Source organism: Notamacropus eugenii, chromosome 7 (genome assembly GCF_028372415.1).
Source record: "Notamacropus eugenii isolate mMacEug1 chromosome 7, mMacEug1.pri_v2, whole genome shotgun sequence".
Taxonomy (NCBI): domain Eukaryota; kingdom Metazoa; phylum Chordata; class Mammalia; order Diprotodontia; family Macropodidae; genus Notamacropus; species Notamacropus eugenii.
In genome coordinates, this window is record NC_092878.1 from 136,105,193 (window position 1) to 136,129,828 (window position 24,636).

The following is a 24,636-nucleotide window of genomic DNA, read 5'->3' on the forward strand; positions in this document are numbered from 1 at the left end:
GAGACTTCATTGAGAGGGATGATTTTAAAGCTACAGGAGGTGATAACCCCATGGTGTTTTTGCGAGGGTGGAGTGCACCCAGAACATTCATTTATGCCAAACTAACCTAAGGTCCCAAAGTTATTCTTTGGCTATGATTAACATCTCATCCTTAGTGTGTAACTTGTGCATGACAGAATGGAGCTTTGGAGCCAGAGCCCCCCCAAAGTTACCCTATGGTAATATTGATTTTCTTCTCCTTTTTGTTTTATGTCATGAGAGATCTAATAACCATGCTGTTCACAACTTTGCTTCATCTGCTGTGGGGCTTCTGTACAGTGATGGAAGTATTGGATTCTCACTAGATTTAAAGCCTTGCAATTAATCTTGCTGCTGGAAAGAAATGAATATGTGAAGAGGAGCCCAGCTGCTCTGTGGAGTACATCAGGATTAAAGCACACAGGAATCGGGGTAGGGGGCACAGGGTAGATGTAATGGGGAAGCAATTATACTCTGTTTCCTGGTGAAGTGTTATGTTACTATTAAGAAAATAGTGAAAACTTTGTTCCAGATGTAACCACCCAGAATGCGTCTTGAACATTCAGTTTTATTATGGTGATGAGTATTAAAATCATATCCAGGAGTGCAAAAACTGTTCATCACAGCCCAGAGGTGTGCCTGTAATACACAGTCACTTAGGAGTCTCATGAAAATCTTTTAAAAATAAACAATCACAATATTATGCAAGTCTCCTACCAGCTAACCAGAAAGCTACCTTAAATGTTCAGTTACTTTATAAGATTCATGCAATTACAGTTGGTACAATTTGTATTCAAAATGAGACACCATAATGTGTTTGTGTTTGCTGTACCTGTACCACTTGAAATATTTCATTTGTGATGCTGTGTTGGTTCTTATTTTGATTGATTTTGACAGATTTAGAAAAACGATACATTTTTATTTGAAGTCCACATATTTCAAAAATACATGTCACTGATCCCTTTTCTTTTCCAGTGTGAAGTTAGGGAAAGAAACTACAAATACTCCTGTGGGTTTTTTGTTTTTCCTGTTTCAATGTTTTATTATAAATCTCAGTATCTATCTTTTTAAACAACTTTTCTTTACAGATTTTCTTTCATTTGGTGGTACACAATTTTTGGAACAGAGATTTAAACTTATAATAGTCAGCAGCTTACTCCTGATTACCCATGATAACATGGTGAAGCTGTTGTCAGGCAGGTCAAAACAGCAGATAATTAAAAGGGAGTGGGGGGAGGAGAGGGAGAGAGAGAGAATTAGAGATGGAATCTAAATCATAGTGTGTGTGTTTGTGTGTGTGTGTGTGAGAGAGAGAGAGTGTGTGTGTGAGAGAGAGAGAAAGAGAAAGACAGTTTTTTTCATGTATATTTGCTTTCTTGAAAAGCAAATGTCTGCCTTCCTTATGAATGTTTACAGGTCAAAAAGTTAGAGGGACTGTTAAATGAGGTAATATGTATACCAAATGCTTTTGAAGTAAAGACAGTGGGGATTCAGTGGAAGCATTTGGGAGCTCTTAATAATTTGTGGTCGTGAAGAAGAAAACATAGAAGTGAGCATTTAACCATACTCTCTAGAATGGAAGGAGGTAGAGAAAAAATGTAACAGAAATAATATTTTTAAGATAGTTTTTGGACTAATTTTGCACTTTTTGTTGTGACAGCAGGCAGGTTCAGACTTAAGGGTAACCTGTGTCATCTCACTAGATCTTAAATTTTTCTTTGTTTGTTTGTTTGGTTTTGGTTTTTTCAGTTGGCTGTACAGCTACCCTGCAATTTATATTTGAAAGCTCTTGACAGGTTAGTGTATTGCATTTGGTTGCCAATCTGAGAAAAATGAAGACTGCTAATAAAAATTCACTTTCTTCCTCTACAAGAAAGTTTTGGATAATGATGATGATGATGATGGATGGATATTGGTGAAGAGAAGACCCCATTTACAGTAAAACCATAATCTCCTTCATTTTACAAGTGAAAATGATCTCTTTTTTTCTCTCCAAGGGAAATAGTTGCATTTGTTTCCTTACTCCATTTCAACTATTTTGTCTAAAACCACTCATTCATTAAAACAAGTTTGGTGTGCAGTTCAGGACTGTTTTCCCCTTACTGTTTAAAGATTGTGTTGATGTATAATTGTTATATTTTGTGTTTGGAATTGTAAGGTTCTTTTTTTACTTTTTATTTTTAATTTAACTCTTTGTTTTACAGATGAGGGCAGGAGTGCAGTTGAGCATGCAGGTGGTGCCCAAATTGTAGTTGACCATCTCAGGTCACTGGGCAGTAGCACAGATCCCGCCAGTGAGAAGCTCTTGACTGTCTTTTGTGGCATGCTGATGAACTATAGCAATGAGAATGGTAAACAAAACTCCTGAAAACTTGCTTTATCTCTGGGGGAAAAAAAATGAAAAATCATCCTTATTCAAATGAAAAATCCAAAGTAAATAATTGAGATATGCAACCAAGAAGTCATAGGCTACATTATAAAATTGCAAGACTTCTATTAGAGATAAAATAATGTTTCCAAAACGCAAAAATAGACTTACATTAATTATGGATTGGGTTTTTTAAAGGTTACTTCATATTACTACTCAGTGATCTTGATCTTTCTTATATGCAAATTTACAGAATCAGTAATAAAGTTTAATCATCTAAGTTTTAAAATCCATTCAGTCCTATAGTTGGAAGGAGCATGAAAGGTTATGGAATTACCAAATTTAAAAAGTTGTTTTTTAAATTTAGCATATTGCTTTGATAAACAACTTTTAGACCCATATATTCTCTAACTGGATACAATGATTGGTCTTAGAGAATGATTCCAATTAGGAATATAACCATTAGGTGATAAATTTTTCTGGTCAAAGCAATTCATGAAGAGCCAGTTCACCCACACTATCAGAGTTGTGATTTACCTGACTAGAAGTCATGGAAGGGATGACCATATCAATAAGATCATGGATTAATTGGATATCAGAGTAGTAAAGAGGTAAAAATTCCAATTTTAAAATACAAGAATACCTTATAAAATTTATATTTAATAAATCCCAGGTATCTTATGTAGTACATTGACTATATATCTGTTTCCAACTTTTGTTCTTAAAAACTAGAAAAATCTAACCTTTATAGAGTTGCTAAAGTGATGTTCTCAAAGCATAGGTGTAATTATATCACTTTACAAACTAAAGTCCAGTAGTTCCGTATTACCTCAAGGATCAAAAATACACTTCTTTTGCAGATCAGCCTCATCATAGCTTGGCCCAGCCTCCTTACATGTTACCTATCTACATACCCCACACTCTAGCCATCCTGCCTACTCATTTCATTTTCAAGCTCCATGTCTTTGTGCTAGCTGTCTCCCAGCCCTTTCTCCTCACCTTGGCTTCTAGGAGTCTGGGGCTTCCTTTAAGACTCACATCAAGTGCCACCTTCCACACTAGGCCTTTCCTGGTTTCCCAAGTTACTGGTGACTTTCCTGTCCAAGGTCACTTTGTGTCTGCTTTCTATTGGTTTGTATCTATCTCTGTCTGTCTGATCTGTCTAATCTATCTGACCTATCTATATTCATACCTATCCTATCTATGTATCTATGTGTCTATATCCTATCTTTATCTAACCTATCTGTATATGTTATGTGTATCGATATGTATGTTATTTTCCCCAGTGGAACATAAGGTCCATTAAGGACTTATTTCATTTTTGTTTTTGTGTCCCCAGCACCTAGCACAGTACCTGACACATAGTAGGCACTTAACAAATGCTTGATTTATTTGTCATATATTTGTCAAACATGTATATAGTAGGAAAATTGTCAGTTCAATTGGTTTCTCCTTTTCTAATTAGGTAGCTTCAAATAGTGATAATAACTTTCCCCATTCTAAAAGATCATGGATTTCTATGCTATTGAAGTACTTTTATACTCAGTGTCTTTAAATTTTGAATTCCACAAAATGTTTTTCCATTATTTTATAATGAAATATTGACAATTGTACAGTATAGTAGTAACATAAAGATGAAAATTCATAGATAATGCACAAAGATTATCTCCCTCCTTCCAAATCTGACATGCTAAAAATTATCACCATTAACAGATGCACCTTCTTTTGTTTCCTTCTACCTTCTAATCTGATGTTGAGTAAGAGATGTACAAGAATCTCAGTAATCCACAAAATGGACCATTTGGCCCATGAATAATTGAAAGCTGACCATAAAATATATGGGCCTGAGATGCAGATAAAAAACTGGCAATCAGTTATTCCTGCAATTTCCATTTCTTTTGAACTCCATTTGGATTTGTGCATGTGGAGAAACACAACAGGAGTTCATTGCCAAAACAAGAAAAAAAGCGAACAAAGCAAAAAATCATCGTGGTAACTAATGAAATATCAGGAGAAATAGGCTCATTCTGCATGAAAGATGGTGCTTTGCTCTGTGACTGAGTAACCTGTTCAGGCTACACATTTTAAAATGGAGATGAGTTCCCCCAAATCATTTAGAATACCTTCCCAGGCTACCAAACAGAACAATATGTAAATCTGTGCACAAGTGGCAGCATGCCTACAAAACAAGTCGATGACTTCTAGGGGCCATTTCACCCAAGAAATAAATATGGCACCCAAATAACAGTGTGCTGAGTACTGCGTGGAGTCATAATCTGCTTTAATAGTATATCCTGAAACCAGCTTTTTCCCCGTATGGTAGATCCCATATTGAAATAATTTTAAGCTTATTTGGAAAGTTACATTTTACCTTTTGGATCATATTTAAATTATAGTGTGATCTGAAAAAATTAATGCAGATTCCAAGTACAGCTTTCAGAATTTTAAAAGGATGATTTAGAAAGAGTTTAATGTTAAATTTATTATTATGAAAATCAAGTACTCCAGTCCTGGTTTCCCTCTCTTCTCTTCCATTTCTTTGTTCTTCCATGCTTTTTGAATTTAGGTTAGCAGTTTGTGAGGTAATTTGTTGTCTCTTTACGTTGCTTTTCACTGTAGTTTTCTTTTAATGTTCTGTGTAGTTGATATTGATCAGTTTTGCTCTAGTGTCTACCATTTTACCTAAAGGATTTGAAATAAAATGATTTTCCAAATCAAATCTTTAGTCTTCCTTACTAGGTATTAAACTATTCTGTGTACCTGAAAGAGACTTCTCTACCAGTAGAACTTTCAGAAATTAAGGACCTGAGGTTTATTAGCTCTCCTCCAGAAAGTTTCTTTCTAAATACACTCATTACTGTCTTCCAGTGCAAAAGATAGATGGAAAAATAGGGCACTTCCTAAGTGCTTCTTATGTGACAGACACTGTGGATTCTAACGTAAATAAGAAAACAGTACGTGCAGGGGAACTGGTTAGCAAAGGTGTCCAGGATGTGAAGTCAGAAGGATGAGAAGGAAGTGAAGTTCTGTGAGAGGTGGCTGCCATTCCAGGGGAGGAGAGAGGCCCCAGGAGGAGGAGAACATGGCTGATAAGGTGGACAGCAAACCTAGTTTGTCCAAGTTGAAGATTTTGCCAGAGACCTAGGAAGAGTCTTTTTTGTGTCTAAGAAACTGTCACTTGTTACTTTTCTCTGTGGAACTAGTTAAATGCTTGTGGCAATGAAAGTATAAAAATGGCCAGAAGAGTCATTAATACAGTGTTTCTAAAGAAAGCACCTCTGCCCTTTGGCTGTCCCCTTAATGGACAAGCCCCAGACAATAATTTAGGTCTAGGTTCTAGTCTGGGTACTGATTGGCTTAATGATTTGGGCAAATCCAATTTCAAAATCTATCAAATGAAACTTTATTATCTAAGTCCTCCACCCTACTTGAGAAGTAGGTTATGAAAATGATAATATATAGTCAAGGTGCTTTGAGCCTTTTGAATCCTCCAAAGGTCTTAAGTCTAAAGTAGAAATTGTGGTGTTGTAATGTTTAGTTTCCAACAGACTCAAGACTCTTCCTAAACATTTAAGCAATGGAATGAGGATATGTTTTCTAGGGACACCACACGTTGTCTACATTTACAGCTTATACAGAAGCAATAGCTGTGGTCCTAGAAATGCAGCCCCATTGAGCAAACGTTGAAGTGTAGAAGTCATATTTTGGTAAATTAAATCCTAATGAAATGAAATTAGCTATTTAAAAGAATCCTATGGTGGATCCTCTCAAGTAAATAATCGTCTCTAATTTCTCTTCAACATTTGTTCAGGGTTAAAACACTGCGTGGTCCTAGGGCAGATATGATGGTAAATCAGGCAAAGCCCTGGCCCTCAAGGAGCTTATAAATTGATAGAAATGCTGAGGTATATATTGTAGGTAGTAAATACCCATATGACAAAGAGAATATGATAGACCATAAGAGAGGTACAAGGTTTTATAATATAAAAGTTCAAATACATTAGATGTTCTTGTGTAGTTGGTACAGTGGATAGAGCACTGGGTTTAGAGTCTGTAAGACCCAAGTTCAAATCTTGCCTGAGACAGTTACTGTATAACCCTGGGCAAATCCCTTAACTACAATTAACATCTCCACATCAGTTCCTCCCGTGGAAAATGAGGGAGTTGGACTAGATGATCTCTAAGGTCAAATCCAGCTTTTAATCTGTGAATCAAATCAACAAGTATTAAGTGCCTACTATGTGCCAGGCATGGTGCTAAGGGCTGTGGAAATCAAGATGGGCAAAAGCAGCCCCTGACCTCAAGGAGCTTTCAGTCTGATGGCGGAAACATCATGCAAATCAGTATGTACAAACAAGATACTTTCAAGATAAATTGGAGCTAATGTCAAAAGGAATAGCATTGGATTTTCTCAAAGCAAGACATCTTTACGTTTCATTCTGGAAAAAAAAATTATTGATATTCATGAAGTTCACAATAAACAAAATCCTGTAAATGAACCAACTAATTAAAAAGAAGAAAAAGTTCTATGCAACCTTCAAAAGGACTTCAGAATTCCTTTCATCAGAGAGAGAGAGAGAGAGAGAAAGAGGCTCTGTCCTCAAGGAGCTTATGTTCTATTGAGAAATGTAATTTTATTTTCCTTCTAAGCTGTAAAGAAATACAAAGTAATTTGGGAATGGGATAGGTAGGGAGAGTGCTGTCATCTTGTGGGGGAGGCATTTATCATGTAGCCAGTGCAGCTGAGGAGAGTATCTCTTGTTACCTGCTTGAGACTTCTTTTTTTGCACTCCACAGGCTTCATTAAGTTTATTCATTAAGAGACTTAATTTGGCTTGCTTAAACCTCCTTTGTGGTCACTTTTACCTCCATCTCTTTTTCCATCATTCTATGATTTTATGTATTTGTTCCCACAATGTTACAACCACTGAAAAATGCAATCATCACTGGGATGTCAGAAGGGCTTATGGTGCTTTGTGTGACCCTAGACCAGTTACCAAACTAGTGTCATCATTTGTAATAGGAAGGGGTTAAAGAGTTGATTCTGTAAGACCTCCACTACTTCTAACTTAGGAGCCTATAATCTATTTTTACATTTGATCCTATAATCCATTTCTATATTTGATCCTGTAATCCATTTCTATATTTGATCCTGTAATCCATTTCTATATTTGATCCTATAATCCATTTCTAAATATGATGGTGTGCTGCACAGAGTTGGCACTCCAAACCATTTGTTGATTGATATTTTTATGTTTGTCTTTTATACCTCCACATCACAGAAGTCCTTCCTGCTAAGCACTATGCCTCCTCTAGTGTGTTTTATTTTCTTAAGTTCCCTCCTCATCTTTTCTGTTCATAGGTAGCAGTGCTTTCTAACTGTACTCCTCTTTTCAAACATATCTTACGGCCATTAAATATACTAAGTTGTGCGCTCCTTGCTGTCTGTCTGTTAGAACTTAAAGGCCTTTGGTTTTGGGGGTAAATCCAACGTGGATTTGGTTTTTTTGTTCTGTTTTTTAGAAAGGAAGAGTGTTCTGCTTACTAAGGATCATCTTGTTGGTAAATGTCTGGATTTTTCTCATGTATATGAAACAGAAACTTTATGATTAACAATTAAAACAATATTTGTTAGATGTAAAAGGCAGCCTGCCTGGAGACTTGTCACAAAAGCTTTTGAACACAAGAGCCTGTGTTCTTGTGTTTTCTGCTCCACCTAATGCATCAGACAGATCAGACTACCCTAGTTGTAGCTATGCTGTATTGATAGGAATGGGGATGATAATATTTGTGCACATGGACAGTCTTCTGTCTGGGCCATTTCACGGAGAAGCTCTGAACAGAAAAACAGTCTCTAGCAGATGAACCTTTGGTAATATTGCTGACTATATTTGCCTACTGTGCGTCAAATATACATTGAACTTTAAGGGACTGCCCAGGTTGTTTACTGACATCTTTTCATGTTGAATATTGTTTGAAATGAGTAGGACAGGGGCCAGAACTTGAACTTTCTGGATTATTTGTTATACAGATGTCTCCTGCTTAGAGTTAGTGTATTCTTAAAAAGTTTGTGAAATTCAGAATTCGTAAATTGAATTATTTAAAACAGAGATTAGTAACTTTAAGCAGCCCCTGTAGTATGAATGCATTTATAAAGCAAAGGATCATTTTTATTTAAATAATTCCCTCAAATGAATTTTTGTTAAGTTCTAATTTTACATAGCATATGCCTTAGAATATGTGAATATGTTAATCTGGCATACCTTCTCTCTCTCTGTCTCTCTCATTCTCTCATTCATTCTCTTTCTATCTCTCTCTTCTTTCCCCTCCTCTTTTCTTTCCTCCTTCCCCCCTCCCTCTCGTTACTCCCTCCCCATCTGCCCCTTTCTCTCTCCCTCATTCTCCCTCCCTCTGATATTGCCCATTTATCTCTATTCTGTTAAAAGGATAAGGTGAATTTAGTCATTTATAAGTTGTTTTCCAAATCTACAAAGAAGCCTTGCATTTTGTTTTTCTATGAATTGTTAACTTAGAGAATAATAATTACTTGTGGACTTCAAGTATGCCCACAGTTTTTTAACTGAGCTTCATGGATAGGTCTTTTCAGTGCTTAACAGTATTAAACCTTATTAATAGTGGAATTTTTTTCTTGTATACCATTGAAATGAAATGTGCACAGTATACTTATCAGTGTAAATCAGTGGCATAATTTAGCATGCAAAACACATGCAATATGTGTGTGTGTGTTGTTTATGAAAAGGACTTCAAGATAGTTTATTTTAAATTAATTTTCAAAACTATGTAAATGAGCTTTCTATACAAAATTCTATGCTTGGGTGAAGAATGACATTAAAGATTAAAGCTAGTGAGAAGAGTGCTTAGGTACCCACCTACCTATTTATAGTTGCTGTCCATTTTATTGTTAATCTCTGTTTCATCTTGAGTTTCTCAAAATTTTTCTTCTCTCTTATTATTTTAGTTAATGTATGAGCTGAATCTTTCTTAAACCTTTAATCTCTGTGTGATTAGAATTCTTTGAGTTGATTAATAATTGCTTTTTTACATGTCTTTTGGGAGACTTAAAGTATGCCATCTATCAGGAGAAATGTTCTTCAAGACTTATTATGACCAAGTAATCACCTTAGCAGTTCTTATTAAGATGCCCCCTCACTAAGACTTATCTTTTCTGGTTTTCACTTCTGTGGTTACATCACAGGTGAATGTTAAGTTAATTTTCTTTCATAAATATAATTAAATAGAAGCTAGAGATAATATCCTATGTCTTTTTATTTTGATACACAATAAAAACTAGTCAAGAATTCTTAATACCAGATATGAATAGAAAATTGTATTTAAAAATTAGTTGAGGCAGTTTTAACAGTAGATCCTAGTTGATAACATTTTAATAATTTAAATATATCATTGCCTATTAATAACCTTTACTAGGATGGGTGAGATAAACATGTATTTTGGCATTTCCAAACCATCTGTTGTTTTTTTGTAGCTGACCAGCATAACATCAAGTGTACTGTGAAATACCTCTAAATCTTTACCTGGAACTATGATCTAGTCTAAATTAGTGTGTTAAACTTAGAACTTATTTTTACAAAAGGGTTCTTCAATTTGGGATCTTCTCTCCAGATCCCCATTCTTTGGAGTTTCCATGAGTGTCAGCTGAAGAACATGGAACCATTGAAATTCAAATGTAGGTAGGTAAGTGTTCACACCAGCGCATGTGTTGATTGCCTTCTATCTCCCTGTATATGCATCTGTATTGCACCCCCTCAGTGCCTTCCCCCTTTCTCCTCCCCATAGATCATGTAGGGCCTGCGCCATCTTGACATCACATAATTCTGTAATACCGTATTTTTGTCAGTATTTGTCTGTGGTGTGTGTTAGGAGCAAGAACAAGTCTTAAGACTTAAATGACATTGTGCTGTCTGTCTCGAGACTGTCTTTCACATACATAATAAATGTTTGCTATGTATGGGCCTGGGTCACATTTTGTGAAGTACTGTGTTTGTTGAGCTCCAGAACACATCCACCTTGAGTTTTCTGGCCAGTCCTCACTGGCCCAAAAGCCTTAGTGTTGCTGAGATTTTATTGGCTCATTCAGTTGTGTTAAGGACAGTATGAACTGTTTCTGGTTCTAAAACAAAAAAATTCTCCTTAATCATTAGCAAAGAAAGAGAGAAGAGAACCTTTAATCAGATGTTGCAAAAACCATGTGCATATATATACATATTTATAAAAAACGTTGAGTTTTTTATTCAGAGATCATCCTTACAAAATAAATCGCAGTGCCGTAGGTGACAGGTGTTACCCATTTGACTTCCATTAATGTGTTTTCTTTGGACATAAGGAGAAAATGTTAAAGATTTATCTTTCTTATGGAACTGTAAGGATCAGTGTCTTACTTGCATATCGATATGCATAGTAATCATTATGATAAACTGCCTAAGGACTACAGCACTAAGTTGTAATTCAGATAAAGACCTTAGAATAGGAACTTTTCTTAAATGTGAAGGGAGTCCTGAATCAAATAGGCAAATTGAGATTTCTAGGTAAAGGATGTTAGAGTGCTGTATACAACATGGCCGTCTCCCTGAAAATACTTAGCACTGGTACCTATGGCCCCAGTTTGCTGTGACCTCATTTTATTGCTCACGGCCACATCTGCCAGAAGGTTAATGAACCTTCAGAATTTCTTTCCCATAATGTGCTGAAGGCCTCCAGAAGAATTAGGCAGTCTTTTAGGATACCTAGTATTAACCTGTACAGTAGAAAATCCCATGTTCTTTTGCCCCCTGGACTTTCAGTATTTGAGGATGAGGTCATCCTCTCTGTCCTCAACTTAAGTTGTTTAGAATTGGGTTGTTTTAGGTGGATAGAAATGAAAGAATAAAACTGGTCTGAAATGAGTCTGTCCAATTGGATGACTGCCTGTTTTTCTTTTTATTTGTGTGTGGTATATTTGTTGTATGTGAGTATATAACTAATCAGTTCCCATGAGGCTTCAAAGCACATTATTTTCTAGAAGCTAATTGATTTGTATGGATTGTAGCCATTTATACCATTTGTCAGGTGGCTGTGATAATTTTTTCCACTGCCACCACCACAAGCTTTGCTGCTTGAACCCGTATGCAGCATTTTTGTTTTGGTTTTTCCTAATCCATCATTAGCCCTTGTTTTCCCTGGGGCAAAAAATAAAATGGTAATAGAGCAAGGATTCTATGTTGGCAATAAATACCAAGGTAAGGGGAACACTGACCTACTGATACATGGCATTTTCTCTTTGCACTATCTTCCCCCAAAGAACTCATTCTCCTTGATTTTCCTGGAGCATTGAATTTTTAGAGTTGGTGCCAACAGAACTGAGAGGTTATGCAGTGCTCTTACACACACGTATACACAACACACACACACACAGAGTGGAGTTTGACTGACACTCAATGCATGCGCTAGTGCTCACGCTTACGTACTTGAAATTTAATGATTCAACAGCTCTGCGATATTTGAGGTGGTACTCCCCCCAAAAAAATCTAAATCAAACCAAAAACCCCCACAAATATATTGCTAAAGATCAAGGATCTGCAGAGATGACCCAATAGGAAAGAACTCTAGTGACTGGTAAGTAACTGAATTTTTCCAACATGCAAAAGCAACAGAGTGCATGATTTCTGTAAATGCTGAACCCAATCCAACTTGTTCTGTCTGTGTAGCTGAATTCAATCTTCTACCAATTTTGTGCTGATTTTTGTGGCATTTTTTTTTAAACTAGGCTTGTGGTTGAGTTGGCAGAGGAGACTCCCTCTACCAAGGCAGATCTGCAGCAGTTCTTTTAAGTTATTGTCTGGAAGTGCGTGACTTGCCCGTAGTCAGAGAGTCAGTGCCAGGGGTAGAATTGAACCCAGGTCTTCTTATCTTCAGAGATAGCTCACTATCCACATGCTACTTCCAAATTTTTATTTAAGGAGAAGCATGCCTAACGTAAAGGATGTCACTCTTCATTTCTCCCTCACACCTCTTAGATAATTTACTTCTACTAATGTTACATTCTTTTTCTGGGACCCCTTTTTAAAGGTGATCAGATTTCTAATTCTGATTTCCAATTCTATCTTAGAATTTAAGCCTGAAGTGAATTTTAATCTATAATCTTCATCTTTCAGGGCTAAGATCTTTTATGTAAAGGGCCCCTTCCTAATGAAGTATCCCCCATCCTTCATACTTACCTCCTAATAGGGTGAAATTTTTTCACAGAAACCCAATAGGGTAAATAAATCCCCATGATAAAGTAGTCTACTGAGCCTGTTTTCAGAAGCAGTAGACTGCTCTTCTCACTATAACCTATGCTAAAAGTCAGAAAAAGGAAAAAAAAAATAGCCCATTATTACTTCAGATCCAGCAGAAAGATCCTAGGATTATTTATTTAGGAATGAAAGGGACTAAGGTCCTCATAAAGCAAACTGAGACCTAGAAAGATGAATGACTTGCTTGAGGTCACACATGTCTTCAGCAGCAGAGCTTGGATTGGAACCCCTTGTCCTAGGACTCCAAATCCAGTACTCTTTCCTCCACATGGTGCTGCTTCCCAGTGACTTCATTCCTTTTCTCAGTCATCCATCCCTGCTTCCCAGCTCACCCTTTATCCACAAATGCAGATCACCCAGGATGCTGTCTAAGGCATGCATACTTTGAAGACAAATTGTATTGCTGAAAAAACATAGATTTATATCTTTGGTTAACCAAGAGGTAATTTAAAAAAACTTGGAGAAAGTTAATTTCAAAATGGCATGCTATTTTAAAAAATTATTTGAAAAATAATATTGTTGCCAGTAATGAAGGAAAACATATTGTGTAAACTTGAATATATGGTCCTCCTTCCACTTAACATTTTTCCCAGGGAAGGAGGTGTTGGGTTTTTTGTTGTTTGTTTTTCCCCTTTTGCTTTACTGTAACTAGGTGTTTCTGTTCTTGTTGTCCAACGAAGAGCCATTGTGGAAATGTGAGCCATATATTGGGATATTAAACCAGTTAGTTGCCTAGGAAAAGGTGATTGCAGATTAATATACCAAGTCCCTGTTGACTCTTAACTCTTCTTACTTATAAAACCAGCGTTTTTCTCTTTATTGTTGAGATGTGTCATTTTAAGGGGATAAAATGGACAATAGGTAAACACTTGTAAATAACCCATTTGTTTTCTTTTTCAAAATTAAGCTTCCTAACAATCCTGAAAGAAAGTTCTACTTGCAGACACCCAGAACAAACACTACTCATTATAAAATATCTGCCTTGGAGGGTTCTGAGAGCTTTTCTCTTTTTCTTTTTTTTCCTGGCCTTTATTAAACTTGCTTTTTCCTCTAAGCTTTTCATATTCTTCGTGATTTCCTGTAATTTCATTTGCATACCAAATGGCAACATTATACACCATGCTTCTTAAAAGAACCTGCTTAACGACCAGTGTGGTGATTGGATCGATTATATAAATCCTTCTTGATTTTAAATTTCCATTTGTTATTAGCAAGAGCCAGGTCTTGATACTTTTGAGCCAGTGACCTTCACTCTGAAGATAAAGCCATATAGATGCAGGTGCTTATCTTTACCTATATCTATATGAGTTTCAGTTTATTATTTCAAATTAAATAGTATCGGGTTCTTAATAGGAAAAAGAGGAGACTGTCTATTTTTGCATATCTTATAGACTGTCCATTTGTACTATGTGGTCAGTTCCCAGCTTTATGAACATTTTGCTTAATAACTTGCCCTGATTTTTGTTGTATTTTCTTTTTTGCAGATTCCCTGCAAGCCCAGCTTATCAATATGGGTGTTATTCCCACATTAGTGAAATTACTAGGCATCCACTGCCAAAATTCAGCTCTTACAGAGATGTGCCTTGTTGCGTTTGGCAATTTAGCAGAACTCGGTAAGTCCTTAGTCACAAGCCCAAGCATGTAATTGAGTAATATTTTGGTGAATTGAAGACGTACGTATTAGATTAAACCGATGTAATTGTATGCAGATGTTCCTTTTTCTGATGTTACTGCGTTTTGAACTGTGTAGTTGACTGTTTTGCCCTTTGCACTTAAGTTTATTCATTATGAGGTAGGCTTTACCTTGTAAATGACATTGTGTTTTATCAAATCATTTCTGCCTTACCTTAACATTCCTACATAAAGTTGAACTTATAATCAACAGTTGTGTTCCCAGAGGATGAGAGGAAGATGTCACCAATACACCTGTCTCTGAGTTGTCAGCCAAGAATGTTACATCACGGGTTCATCTCCAGTTGTCCTGCTCCATGTTTCACCATTGGACCCAGATGACTCTGGGGGAGAAAATGAGGCTGGGGACTTTGCACAGCCCTCCTCCCTCACTTCAGTCCAATCCATGTGCAAGTCATGACATGGCCTCGCTAATGTCGTGGTCCTCTTTGAGAAGGACAAGCAATGAGCTAAGAATGTGAGGCTTTAAAACTTTGGAGGAAAGAATTCATAATATTCATAATAAAAGAGAAAGAATGGAGCTGGGGAAAAGTGGCAGCTTGAGACTGAAAGTTTATAATAAAACTTCTTGTAGAATACTTTCTAACCTTCCTTACCCTGACTTGACTTGGCCTTCAGTATAGTCAGCCCTGAATCAGAGCCATAAAGTTAGGAGTTGTATATTTGTACTCTCTCTTTTCCCAACTCTTAGTTCTTTATTTTAGATTTAGAGGAGTAAGCAGTTATCCTTAACCACTAGAGAACTGGGTTCTAGCTATACATACTGGCCTATGCTCCAAACATTTGGCATTGCATCTCCCACCTGAATACATTTGCATAGGCTGATGCCCATTCTTGGAATCCCTTCCACTTCCCCCAGCCTTCCTCAGTGCTCCTGGATCCCCCTCTTTTTCTAACTTACTGCATGCTTTTTTTATTTATCTATACATATGTTGTATGTTGTACACACAGACATACACAGAATGTCAGCTTTCTGAAAGCAGGAACTGTTTCCCTTTTGTGGTCCTCTCCCCAGGGCTTAGCACAATGCCTTGTGCACAGGCGACTAAGTAAATACTTATCAAGTTGAAATGAATGAAATGGAATGGAAGAATTTGAGGATTTTTATAGAATGAACGTGGAAAGTCAGTCTTCCTCTCTAACAGATAGGCCCCTCGGTCCCACTGCCTCCTTTGGAGATGCAGTCACTTTTTTAAATAAGCAGCTCAAAACTCTACTTTTGTTTGCTATTTACTATTGGAACAGCAGGTAGCTAATTATGGGGGAATGGCCAAAGGAAATGATTGCTGTAACCTTAGGTAGTATTTAAGACATATGTCCTTTGTATATACTGGTGTTAAGTAGAAAAAAAAATTCTGCACGTCCAAATAGATAATAACCTTTGAAAAACTGGCTTCCTTTAAAAGAGAAAAAACTTTTCTTTTATTTCAGAGTGCTAGAGCTAGAGATTGTTTATTCTTGGCACTTCATACAGTTTAAATCATTCTTCTGTTGCTTAGGGGTCCGCGTCCTGCACTTACCTACTGGGCCTTTCTTCCTCTGCTGGGTCTCATTCCCTCCAAGCATCCCTGGTCCATCCCCATGGTCTTTTCCAACTTTGATCATCAGTGAAGCAGGGCTTTCACCCTTTAGCATTAGGATGAGAAGAGGGATTTTGGATCCAATGTAGTTGATTAAAATTAAGTAGAAATGAAGCTAAGTTCCACTGCACAAGGCTCACATATTCCAGCCTCTCTGTCCAGCCCCCTCCCTCTACCTCAAGTCACCAATTCACAAAGCGGGAACCATGTCCCTTTTATTCTGCAGGATGTCTTTTTTTTTTTTTTTTTTGGTCAAAATTATAGGACAGAATAGAATAAGCTCAGTTCTCACTTCACCTTAAAAAAAAATAAACTGTAAGAAAGGAAATACCAGTAATCCCCTGGAGAAGCAATGATGCCTAAGAGCTTATATCTCCACAGCTGCACACCGAGACACTCCTGGCACTGGGTGACACCTCCTCCTCCCCCAACCCACCCCAGTCTAGCTGCAGGTGTATCTCATCCCACTTCACACCTCGCTTGATCCAAGCAAAAGCTGCTTTTCTTGTTTAAGAATCCAGGGAAAAGAACTAGTAATGAGCATTAAAGAAAGGTGCGCCTCAGCCAAAGCCAGTGCAGAAAGGAATTTGGGCCTAAGGGGGTTTGACTGGAGGGACCCTTCCCCCTTCATAGGAAGGTTCCCTGTCTTCCAGAACCTCCCTCTTTTCTGATTAGCACCTGCAAGTCCTTCATGGCCTCTCCAAACTTGTTATTGATGATGCAAGGCCATACATATGGCAACGGGATTTCCAAGGAAAAATTATCTGACACACAGTTTGACAAGACATTTTTTTCAGGGCTTCACTAAAAGTAGACTTCAAAGATTTTACATCTGAAACATATGGTTACTAAAGCGCATAAGCTACTTCCTGGGAAAGAAGTTGGAGAAGAGGGTTAACTGTTTCTAGTAACTCGTATATCCAGCGGATCAGTGGATGATCTGAACTGGTAATGAATTCCCTTGCTCCCATTTGATAGCCCTGAGATCAGGCAAATCAGTTGATTCATTGAGTTATTACTGTAGGATTATAAAGGTATGTAAATTATTAATTTCCAGTCTAAGCTGACATAGCTGATACATCACAGAATTCGTCCACTACATGGAAAATAAATTTTAAATTCAGTTCAGTCACCTTAGAGATGAAATGCAGATGTTATATATTAGGGTTGCAAACATGAAACGAGACATCCCTCTCTTCTCAGGGAACCCACCATCCAGTTTCCGGGAGAGAGGCCAAATAAAGGAAGTATATGCAGAGAAACAGCTGGTGATAAGTGCATTAGAGAGATCAGTACAGTGATATTAAAATGTTGAGATGGGAAAAGTCAGTTCTACCAGGGGGAATCAGGGAAGAGGCTGTACACTGAGAGGCTTATTAGAACACTGTTTTTTAATGGTCCAGGTTTGAGATAACAAGATAACAAGAGCCTAACCCAGTGTTCCAGCAGTGAGAGTGCAGGGTAATTAACTGAGTATGAAGAGTGGGAGAAGCCAGCATCTGGGAAAATTACAGAAAATTCAGTATATGTTGTGATTTTATTATCTTTTCTTAAATGGATTTTTTCCCCACATATCTCTAAATAAGAATGCTATTTTTTACTTCTTTTTTACTTCTTATGGGAAGCATATCCTTATTCACTATATAGCAGAGAGTGTTTTTCTTTTGTGAGCATAACTAAAATTTGGAACTAAGTATTTTTGTCTTCATCGCTTACTTAAAAGAATGCAACACTTAAAAATTCTGTTAACTCACTTGTGGCATTGTGTGCCTTACACTATTGTGAGTCTGACTTTGCCTAGATAATAGCGGAAGCCCCACATGATCACAGATTGGTGACTTGTAGTTTAGAGTATTTATGTTGCATTCTAGGACAACCCACATCTTTCTGGGGAAAAAAGAAAGACTTCTTATTCAGGTGTGCACTGACTGATGCAGAGTTACCCAAACAGTGGGTTGGAAGTGGAACTTCTGTGTGTTTTATTCCCTGACATGTCATAGGGAGAGTGGAGGGCATTGAAGAATCATTTAGTTTTAAAGGCAAACACTGCTCCCACTTACCCTAGCCTGGAGGGTGGTGGTGGTGATCTCTAAAGTCCAGCGTCTCTTTGGGATGACCCTAAGTTCTTGAAGAGTAGGCCTGTTGGTCTGCATTAGTATTGCACTGTGTAATCGAGGGTCTTTCTTATTCTTATTTTACAGATGAAGAAACTGTGAATGAGAGGTTATATAATTTGCCTGAGATCACACAGATAATAAGTGGCAGACTCAATTTTCTGATTCCCAAGGGCAGCATTCCTTATATTATATTATCCCCCAATACATTAACCCTATCAATCAGTCACATCTTTTCTTTTTTAGCTGATTTTATTTAAAATTTATTACTTATTTTAGCCTGCCTTTTTTTTTTAATTTGGGTTCTGAATTCTCTTCTTCTCTCAAACTATTTCCCCACCCATTAAGAAGGCAAGAAAGATGATATCAGTTATAAATTTGAAATCATGCAAAGCATATTTCCATATTAGCCATGTTGCCAAAAAAAAGAAAGCCAGAAAAACAAAGTGAAAAAATTATGCTTCCATCTGCATTCAGGCTCCATCATTCTTTCTCTGAAGGTGGATAGCTTTTTTTGTCATACGTCCTTCAGAAGTGTCTTGGATCATTATATTGCTGAGAATTACTAAGTCTTTTACAGTTGATCGCCATGCAAAATTGCTGTTACTATGTACCATGTTCTCCTGGTTCTGCTCTTTTCATATAAGTCTTTCCATATTTTTCTGAAACCAGTCTTCTCATAGCATATTAGTATTCCATCACAATCATGTGCTACAAGTTGTTCAGTCTTCCATTGATGGGCATTTCCTCAATTTCCAGTACTTAGCCTCCACAAAAAGGGCTGCTATAAATGTTTTATGCATATGGGTCCTTTCCCTTTTTCTTTGATCTCTTTGGGATATAGACCTGGTAGTGGTATTGCTGGATCAAAGGGTATGCACAGTTTTATAACCCTTTGAGCATAGTCCGAGATTGTTCCCCAGAATGTTCTTCACTAACAATGCATTAGTGTCGTAGTTTTTCCACACCCTCTCCAACATGTGTCATTTCCTTTTTCTGTCATATTAGCCAATCTGATAAGTGTGAGGTGGTACCTCAGTTATTTTAATTTGTATTTTCCTAATCAATAGTGATTAAAAGCATTTTTTTTCATATGACTATAGATAGCTTTGATTTCCTCATCTGGAAATTGTTCGGACCAGTCACAACTTTTTATCAAACACTTTCCATGTTTTTTATTCTTGGTTCATGATTTCTATTTTAAATCCCTTAAAAACAATGCTTTAAACATAGGCAGTCAATGAGACATTAAGTAAATTAATGGATGGCCAGATAGATAAATTAGATCAATTAAAACCAGTAAAATGAGTTTTGATTGGGCTACGAAGGATAATTTGGGGGTTACCTCAGGGTAGGATGAATGACCGGTCAGATAACAGTATGAGGATACTGGGTACTTGGGAGCAGGGAAAAGGAAGTAGGAGAATACTAAAAATAAACTTTGGCTACTTTGTAGTTTTATCTGGGGCTCTAATGGTAGATGCTGTGCTAATGAAAATCATCTCCTGCGTTCCCATCAGGTGTCACCTGAGTTGATATATCAGCATTCATTTGGAAGGCAGGGATCTAACATTCCTTTGTTCAGTACAGGTGTTCTAGATTGGTAGTTTGTTGGAACAAAATGAGACACTCATAGATCATTCAGCAGTTAACAAAAGATTTACTTAGCCCCACCAGTGGGATAGCCAACTGGATAGCCAAGAGGATACTCTGAGGTGATTCAGCTAAGCCAGGCTCCCAGGCTTGAGTTGCCCTTTGTGGTCTGCTAGCCACATCTCAGATGGATTAAGGAGACCAGGAAGTGATAACAGCAACCTGAGCTAGTCAGGTTTCCCTGGAGGGTTTCATTATCTTTGAAGGTACATTTAGCCTAACTTGTGTAGAGCAGGATATTGCTTATATGCTGTGCCTTACTCTCCTTAAGGTCTTCTAGGGCAAAGGTGTTCAACTGGGCCCAAAACTATCACAACCAAGACAGATTAAAATGTAATTGGGAAATGTTTTGCAAAATATAAAAAAAAAAAAAATAGAATGCAACATAGAGAATGTTAACTTGTGGTTTTCTAAGTCAGTATTCAGGACAGGACCTTGAGTTTCACACCAGCATACTAGGGCAACTTCTACTACTTAAATGACTTCAGGACTATTACTAATCAACCCTGACTTTGAGTGTTCAAGAGGCCCAGTACACACAGCATTGAAGGAGGAAAAGAAAAGCTATAACAGGAACAGCAAAAACATTTATTGACTTTCTGAGGAGTGACTGGGTATGAAAGAACGAAGACTAGAAATCCTCAACTCCCTTGTCTCCTTGGAACAAGGCCGGGTGATGCCAGGTCTTTGTAATAGTGTATTCTCTGATTGTAAAGGGGTGACCCTGAGCAGCATCAAGAACCACAGGGCTGTGGCGGAGGTAATTACTTTTCCTGTACCAGTCCTCAGCATACCACCACCCACTGTCTGGCCTTCTAGCCAGGACTTTCTCAGGCATGGAAGATACAAAAACTTTACCCCATGAGAGGTCTCTGAGGCTCCACCCTCCCTTCTTGTGGCAGGAAAACACTGCCAGGTGCTCAGAGTCCTTTATGGAGAGGAGTTGTACAAGGGCCTCAGTTATAATAAGCTGTGGCCCTGCCTCTTGCCGTTGCCCATCCTGGTGCCCTCTCGTCTACCTCTGGGCCACCACTAGTCTGCTGCCTGCTGCCACTGGGCCCGTACCACTCCCTACCCTGCCAGGATTAACTGCTGCCCCACCCCCCATACCAGGGTCTTGAGTGCTGACATTGCCACTTTGTGCCAGTGCAGGACAGCGACCATTCCTGGGACTTGAGTTGTCCTCCCCATCTTACTGGCTCCAGCATTATTGCTCTGTTGTTGGGGCCTGACTCTCCTCCTCTCTGTTAAAACAGAGTATTGCCTTACTCCTGAATTATGTTGCACTGCTGGAGCCCAGTTCTTCCTCTGTATGCCCATACCCAAATCTTTATTCTCAATGCAAAGACTTGCTGTCATCCTGCCTTGTCACTGTTCTCTGTATTTGGCAGGAGCATTATGGCTGATACTACTTCTGGGCTCTAACTCAGCCTTTCTGTGCTGTGCCTGGTTGCCCATAGTCTCCTGGCCCCTTCCTGTCTGCCATAGATGATGATGTTAGAAACTGCCATACTGGATGATTTGGGCAACTCCAAAGGATTCTGGCCAATCATAGCAGGGCCTCAGTTCCCCTTCCTATTAGTGGTAAACCTCCTCCTACCAGTTTACTCAGAGGATCCCAGAATTTCTGCCATTCTGATCTCACAAGGACTGCCACCAAGACTCTGAATGTCCAGCTCAGGATTGGTCAGCTAGGTTCAGAGAAAGACAGAAAACCAGAGTGCTATAGGTCAATCTTTGTATTCTCTCTGCCATGCATAAGCAGTAGCTATTTCTACCAGGGCAGGGAAGGATACCAGATGTCTGTGGTGTTCAGGGGTCCCTCACTGGAAGCTCCAGACAAGACTGAGACTGAAAACTTTTTAAACTGATGCAGCACTTCTGCCTGTGCTCAGCCAGTTAATTGGGGTCCTCTCGACACATTTATCCATATCCTCAATCCCAGAAATGTCCCTGAATTCCATCATCCTCCTAAATGCCTCCCCCAAATGGCTTTCACAAAAGAATCATAACCAAGTTAATGTGGCACAAATCTAGTTGGTACCTCAAATATCAAATTAAAATAAAATAGCCTCAAAACTGTTCTTTAGCTCAGTTGTTAGATAGTCCTAAAATTCCAGGGACCTCTCTAAGTTTGAGCACATTCCTACACTATTGAGTTCCCTAGTGCCAGCAGTTATTAGACTGATGACTGCTTGTTCGGCTGCATTATTGCTTCCAAAAAGCTGTTCCAAACCAACCAGTTTACACCAATATGACTCCCTTAAAGCTGGGACCTGTAGGCCTCTCCCAAAGCAATGGGTCAATAATGATCACTAGCCATATGAAGGCATCTATTCCTAGCAGAGGGACAGCACATCTCATCCTGTATCTATCCTTTTTTCTAATGTGAAGAAAATCATTTTCAGTCCCATCTGGCTACTTTGAAGGTAAACTGAGTTCAGAGGAAATTGCTGAATAGAACTTGGAGGAAGCCATGCCCAGGGGGAAAAATTAGTCTACATTGTACAGGGAGAAGAGTTGCTCTGTTGCTACCACTACCCTGGGCTTCTCAGTTTATCCTGAAAGCAATGAGAAAAACACAAAAATTTCATGTTTATGTAGTGCCTTATGGTTTACAAAACACCATAGTCATGACTAATGCAAGTATAATTATCATGGTTTTTACAAATGAGGAAATTGAGGTGCAGAGAAATCAAGTGACTGGACCAGAAAGTCTGATGCAGAGTCCTGCAAGTCAGACCAGTGACTCCTCAATTCTTACCCTTCCCTGCCTGGGACAGGGGAACATGGTTCAGGGTAATGGAAGGGGAGGAAGTGTGTAAAATACGCACATGTACCTCCCCTCCTTCAGACACATTTCCTTTTTGTTTTCTTAATCATTGGTACAGTATTCAAGGATTTCCCTGTCCCTAAATTAGGACCACCTATTATAGCAATTTGAATGAAGATGATTTTCAGTGAGTTTTAGGCATTTTAAAGTGAAACAGCTGTCAGTTTTTCTTAACCATTTCAAGTTCAACATTTGATGGCACTCTCTAAAGTGAAGATTTTTGTGGTAAATCAAAGTCTGTAGGGGGAAGGAAAAAGGAACACACACACATGCACCCAACTTCATTGTCCAGATGAGATTTTTTTCAAAAGTATATTCTGTATACCCGGCCAATTCAGGCCTCTAGAGAACTGGTGATGGAAGAAGGAGTGGATTCTGTGATCCTCCAAAAGTGTCCAGATTAGAATAGTAATGTCACAGCCCCTAACATGACTTCCTACCTTTCTCCTTTTGCTTCCCTTTTTAGGGGACCAAAACTGAGTATAGTTCAGGAGGGAAAGGGGGTATTTAATAAAATAGAGGACTTTTAAGCATTCTTGATGAAAAGATCAAAGTTGAATAGAAAATTTGACTTTTGAATACAAAACTCGAGCAGTATGCAAAGGTGAACAGGAAAGAGAAATCATAAGGAACTTATTAAAGTTGAACTGTGTACATTCCTGTAAGGAAAGATATCTGTAACTTATGAGACCTTTCTCAGTGTTAGGGTAGTTGGAGGGAATATATGTGTGTGTATACGTAGATTTCCATGTACACAGACACACACACATATGTATGTATATACAGATAGAGCACATGGTAGGTTGAATGTGAAGGGATGAGATCAAAAAAATAAAATTAAGGGGTGAGAGAGTTGTTCTGGGAGAAGGTGCAAGGGAGAGTAGAATGGAGTAAATTATCTCACATAAAAGAGGCAAGAAAAAACTTTTACAGTGGAGGGGAAGATGAGAGGGAATGAGTGAACCTTACTCTCGTAAGATGTGGCTTAAGGAGGGAATAACATACATACTTAATTGGGTATGGAAATCTGTTACCCTACAGGAAAATAGGGGGGAAGGGGAAAAGAGAGGGGTATCTTGCATCCATGATGTGAGCCAGCGGGCAAGTACCTGGGCCTAAAACATTCCCTAACACAATCCTCCAGGGTCTCTAGAACTTAACTCCAAAGAGTACTGGAGGTTCACTCTACTTATCTAACACCTGAGGTGGTTCTCCATCAGCAGGAGCAACTACTTTCTTTTTAACAAACTCCTTTTCATCCTAGATCTTTTCATCCACCATTCTTTTCAACTCACAAAAATCTGGCTCTTTCTGAAAGACATTGCATTTCTGGACCCCTTCTTGAGCCACTCCATCTCTAGACCAGGAAGAATCAGCCTAATCTCTGCTGCTTCCACACCTTCCCTCTTCTGTCATTATTCTCTGCGCTGTCCTCCTTGGTGGTTTACTTATCTGTCTGTATCACTCTTTTGAGACAATATAATGGCTTCCAGTTACTTAAATAGTATTTCAGCAAACTCAGTCCTAGGCTGTTTTCCCCAACTACTCTTCCTTTCTTGTGCATTCACAGGGACTTTACAATATGTGTTCATGAACACTTGACCTCCTAACTCACCGGTCTCCCTAAATCCATGGCTTATATTTTTATAGTTCTGCCTCTTATATTCATGTTACTACTACTGCAGGCTAGTTAGCATTTATAAGGAGCCCTAAGGTTTGCAAAGTTATTTGCAGATATTATCTCATTTTATCCTCATAACAAATCTGGGAGAGGTAAGTGCTATTATTATCCCCATTTTACACATGAGTAAAATGAGGTAAACAGAGGTCAAGTGACTTGCCCGGGATCACACAGATGGTGAGTGTGTGAAGCAAGGTTTGAACAGAAGTCTTCTGACTCCAGGCCTGTTGCTCTGTGTACTATGCCATCTAACTGCCATTATCCATGACTATGCAACTGCGATGATGGAAACTCTCAAGTTCTCCCTTGTTATAATCTCTTATTTGTCCATTTCTGCCTCTGCCTCACTCTTCCTGATTCTGTTCTTGGTTGTCACCATGACCTCCA

At 38.3% G+C, this 24,636-nt stretch overlaps 1 protein-coding gene across 5 annotated transcripts in view; it reads left to right on the top strand.

Moving 5' to 3' along the window:
* The window catches only part of RAP1GDS1 (Rap1 GTPase-GDP dissociation stimulator 1), a 207,986-nt gene that overhangs the window by 144,071 nt on the left and 39,279 nt on the right, over positions 1–24,636 (top strand). For 3 of the 5 annotated variants that reach the window (XM_072625020.1, XM_072625021.1, XM_072625024.1), the window contains exons 5-6: positions 2,223–2,369; positions 14,181–14,309. In XM_072625020.1, the coding sequence (XP_072481121.1) occupies positions 2,223–2,369; positions 14,181–14,309 (276 nt within the window). The remainder of the gene's footprint in view (positions 1–2,222; positions 2,370–14,180; positions 14,310–24,636) is intronic. The other 2 variants (XM_072625022.1, XM_072625025.1) reach the window with 1 other exon arrangement.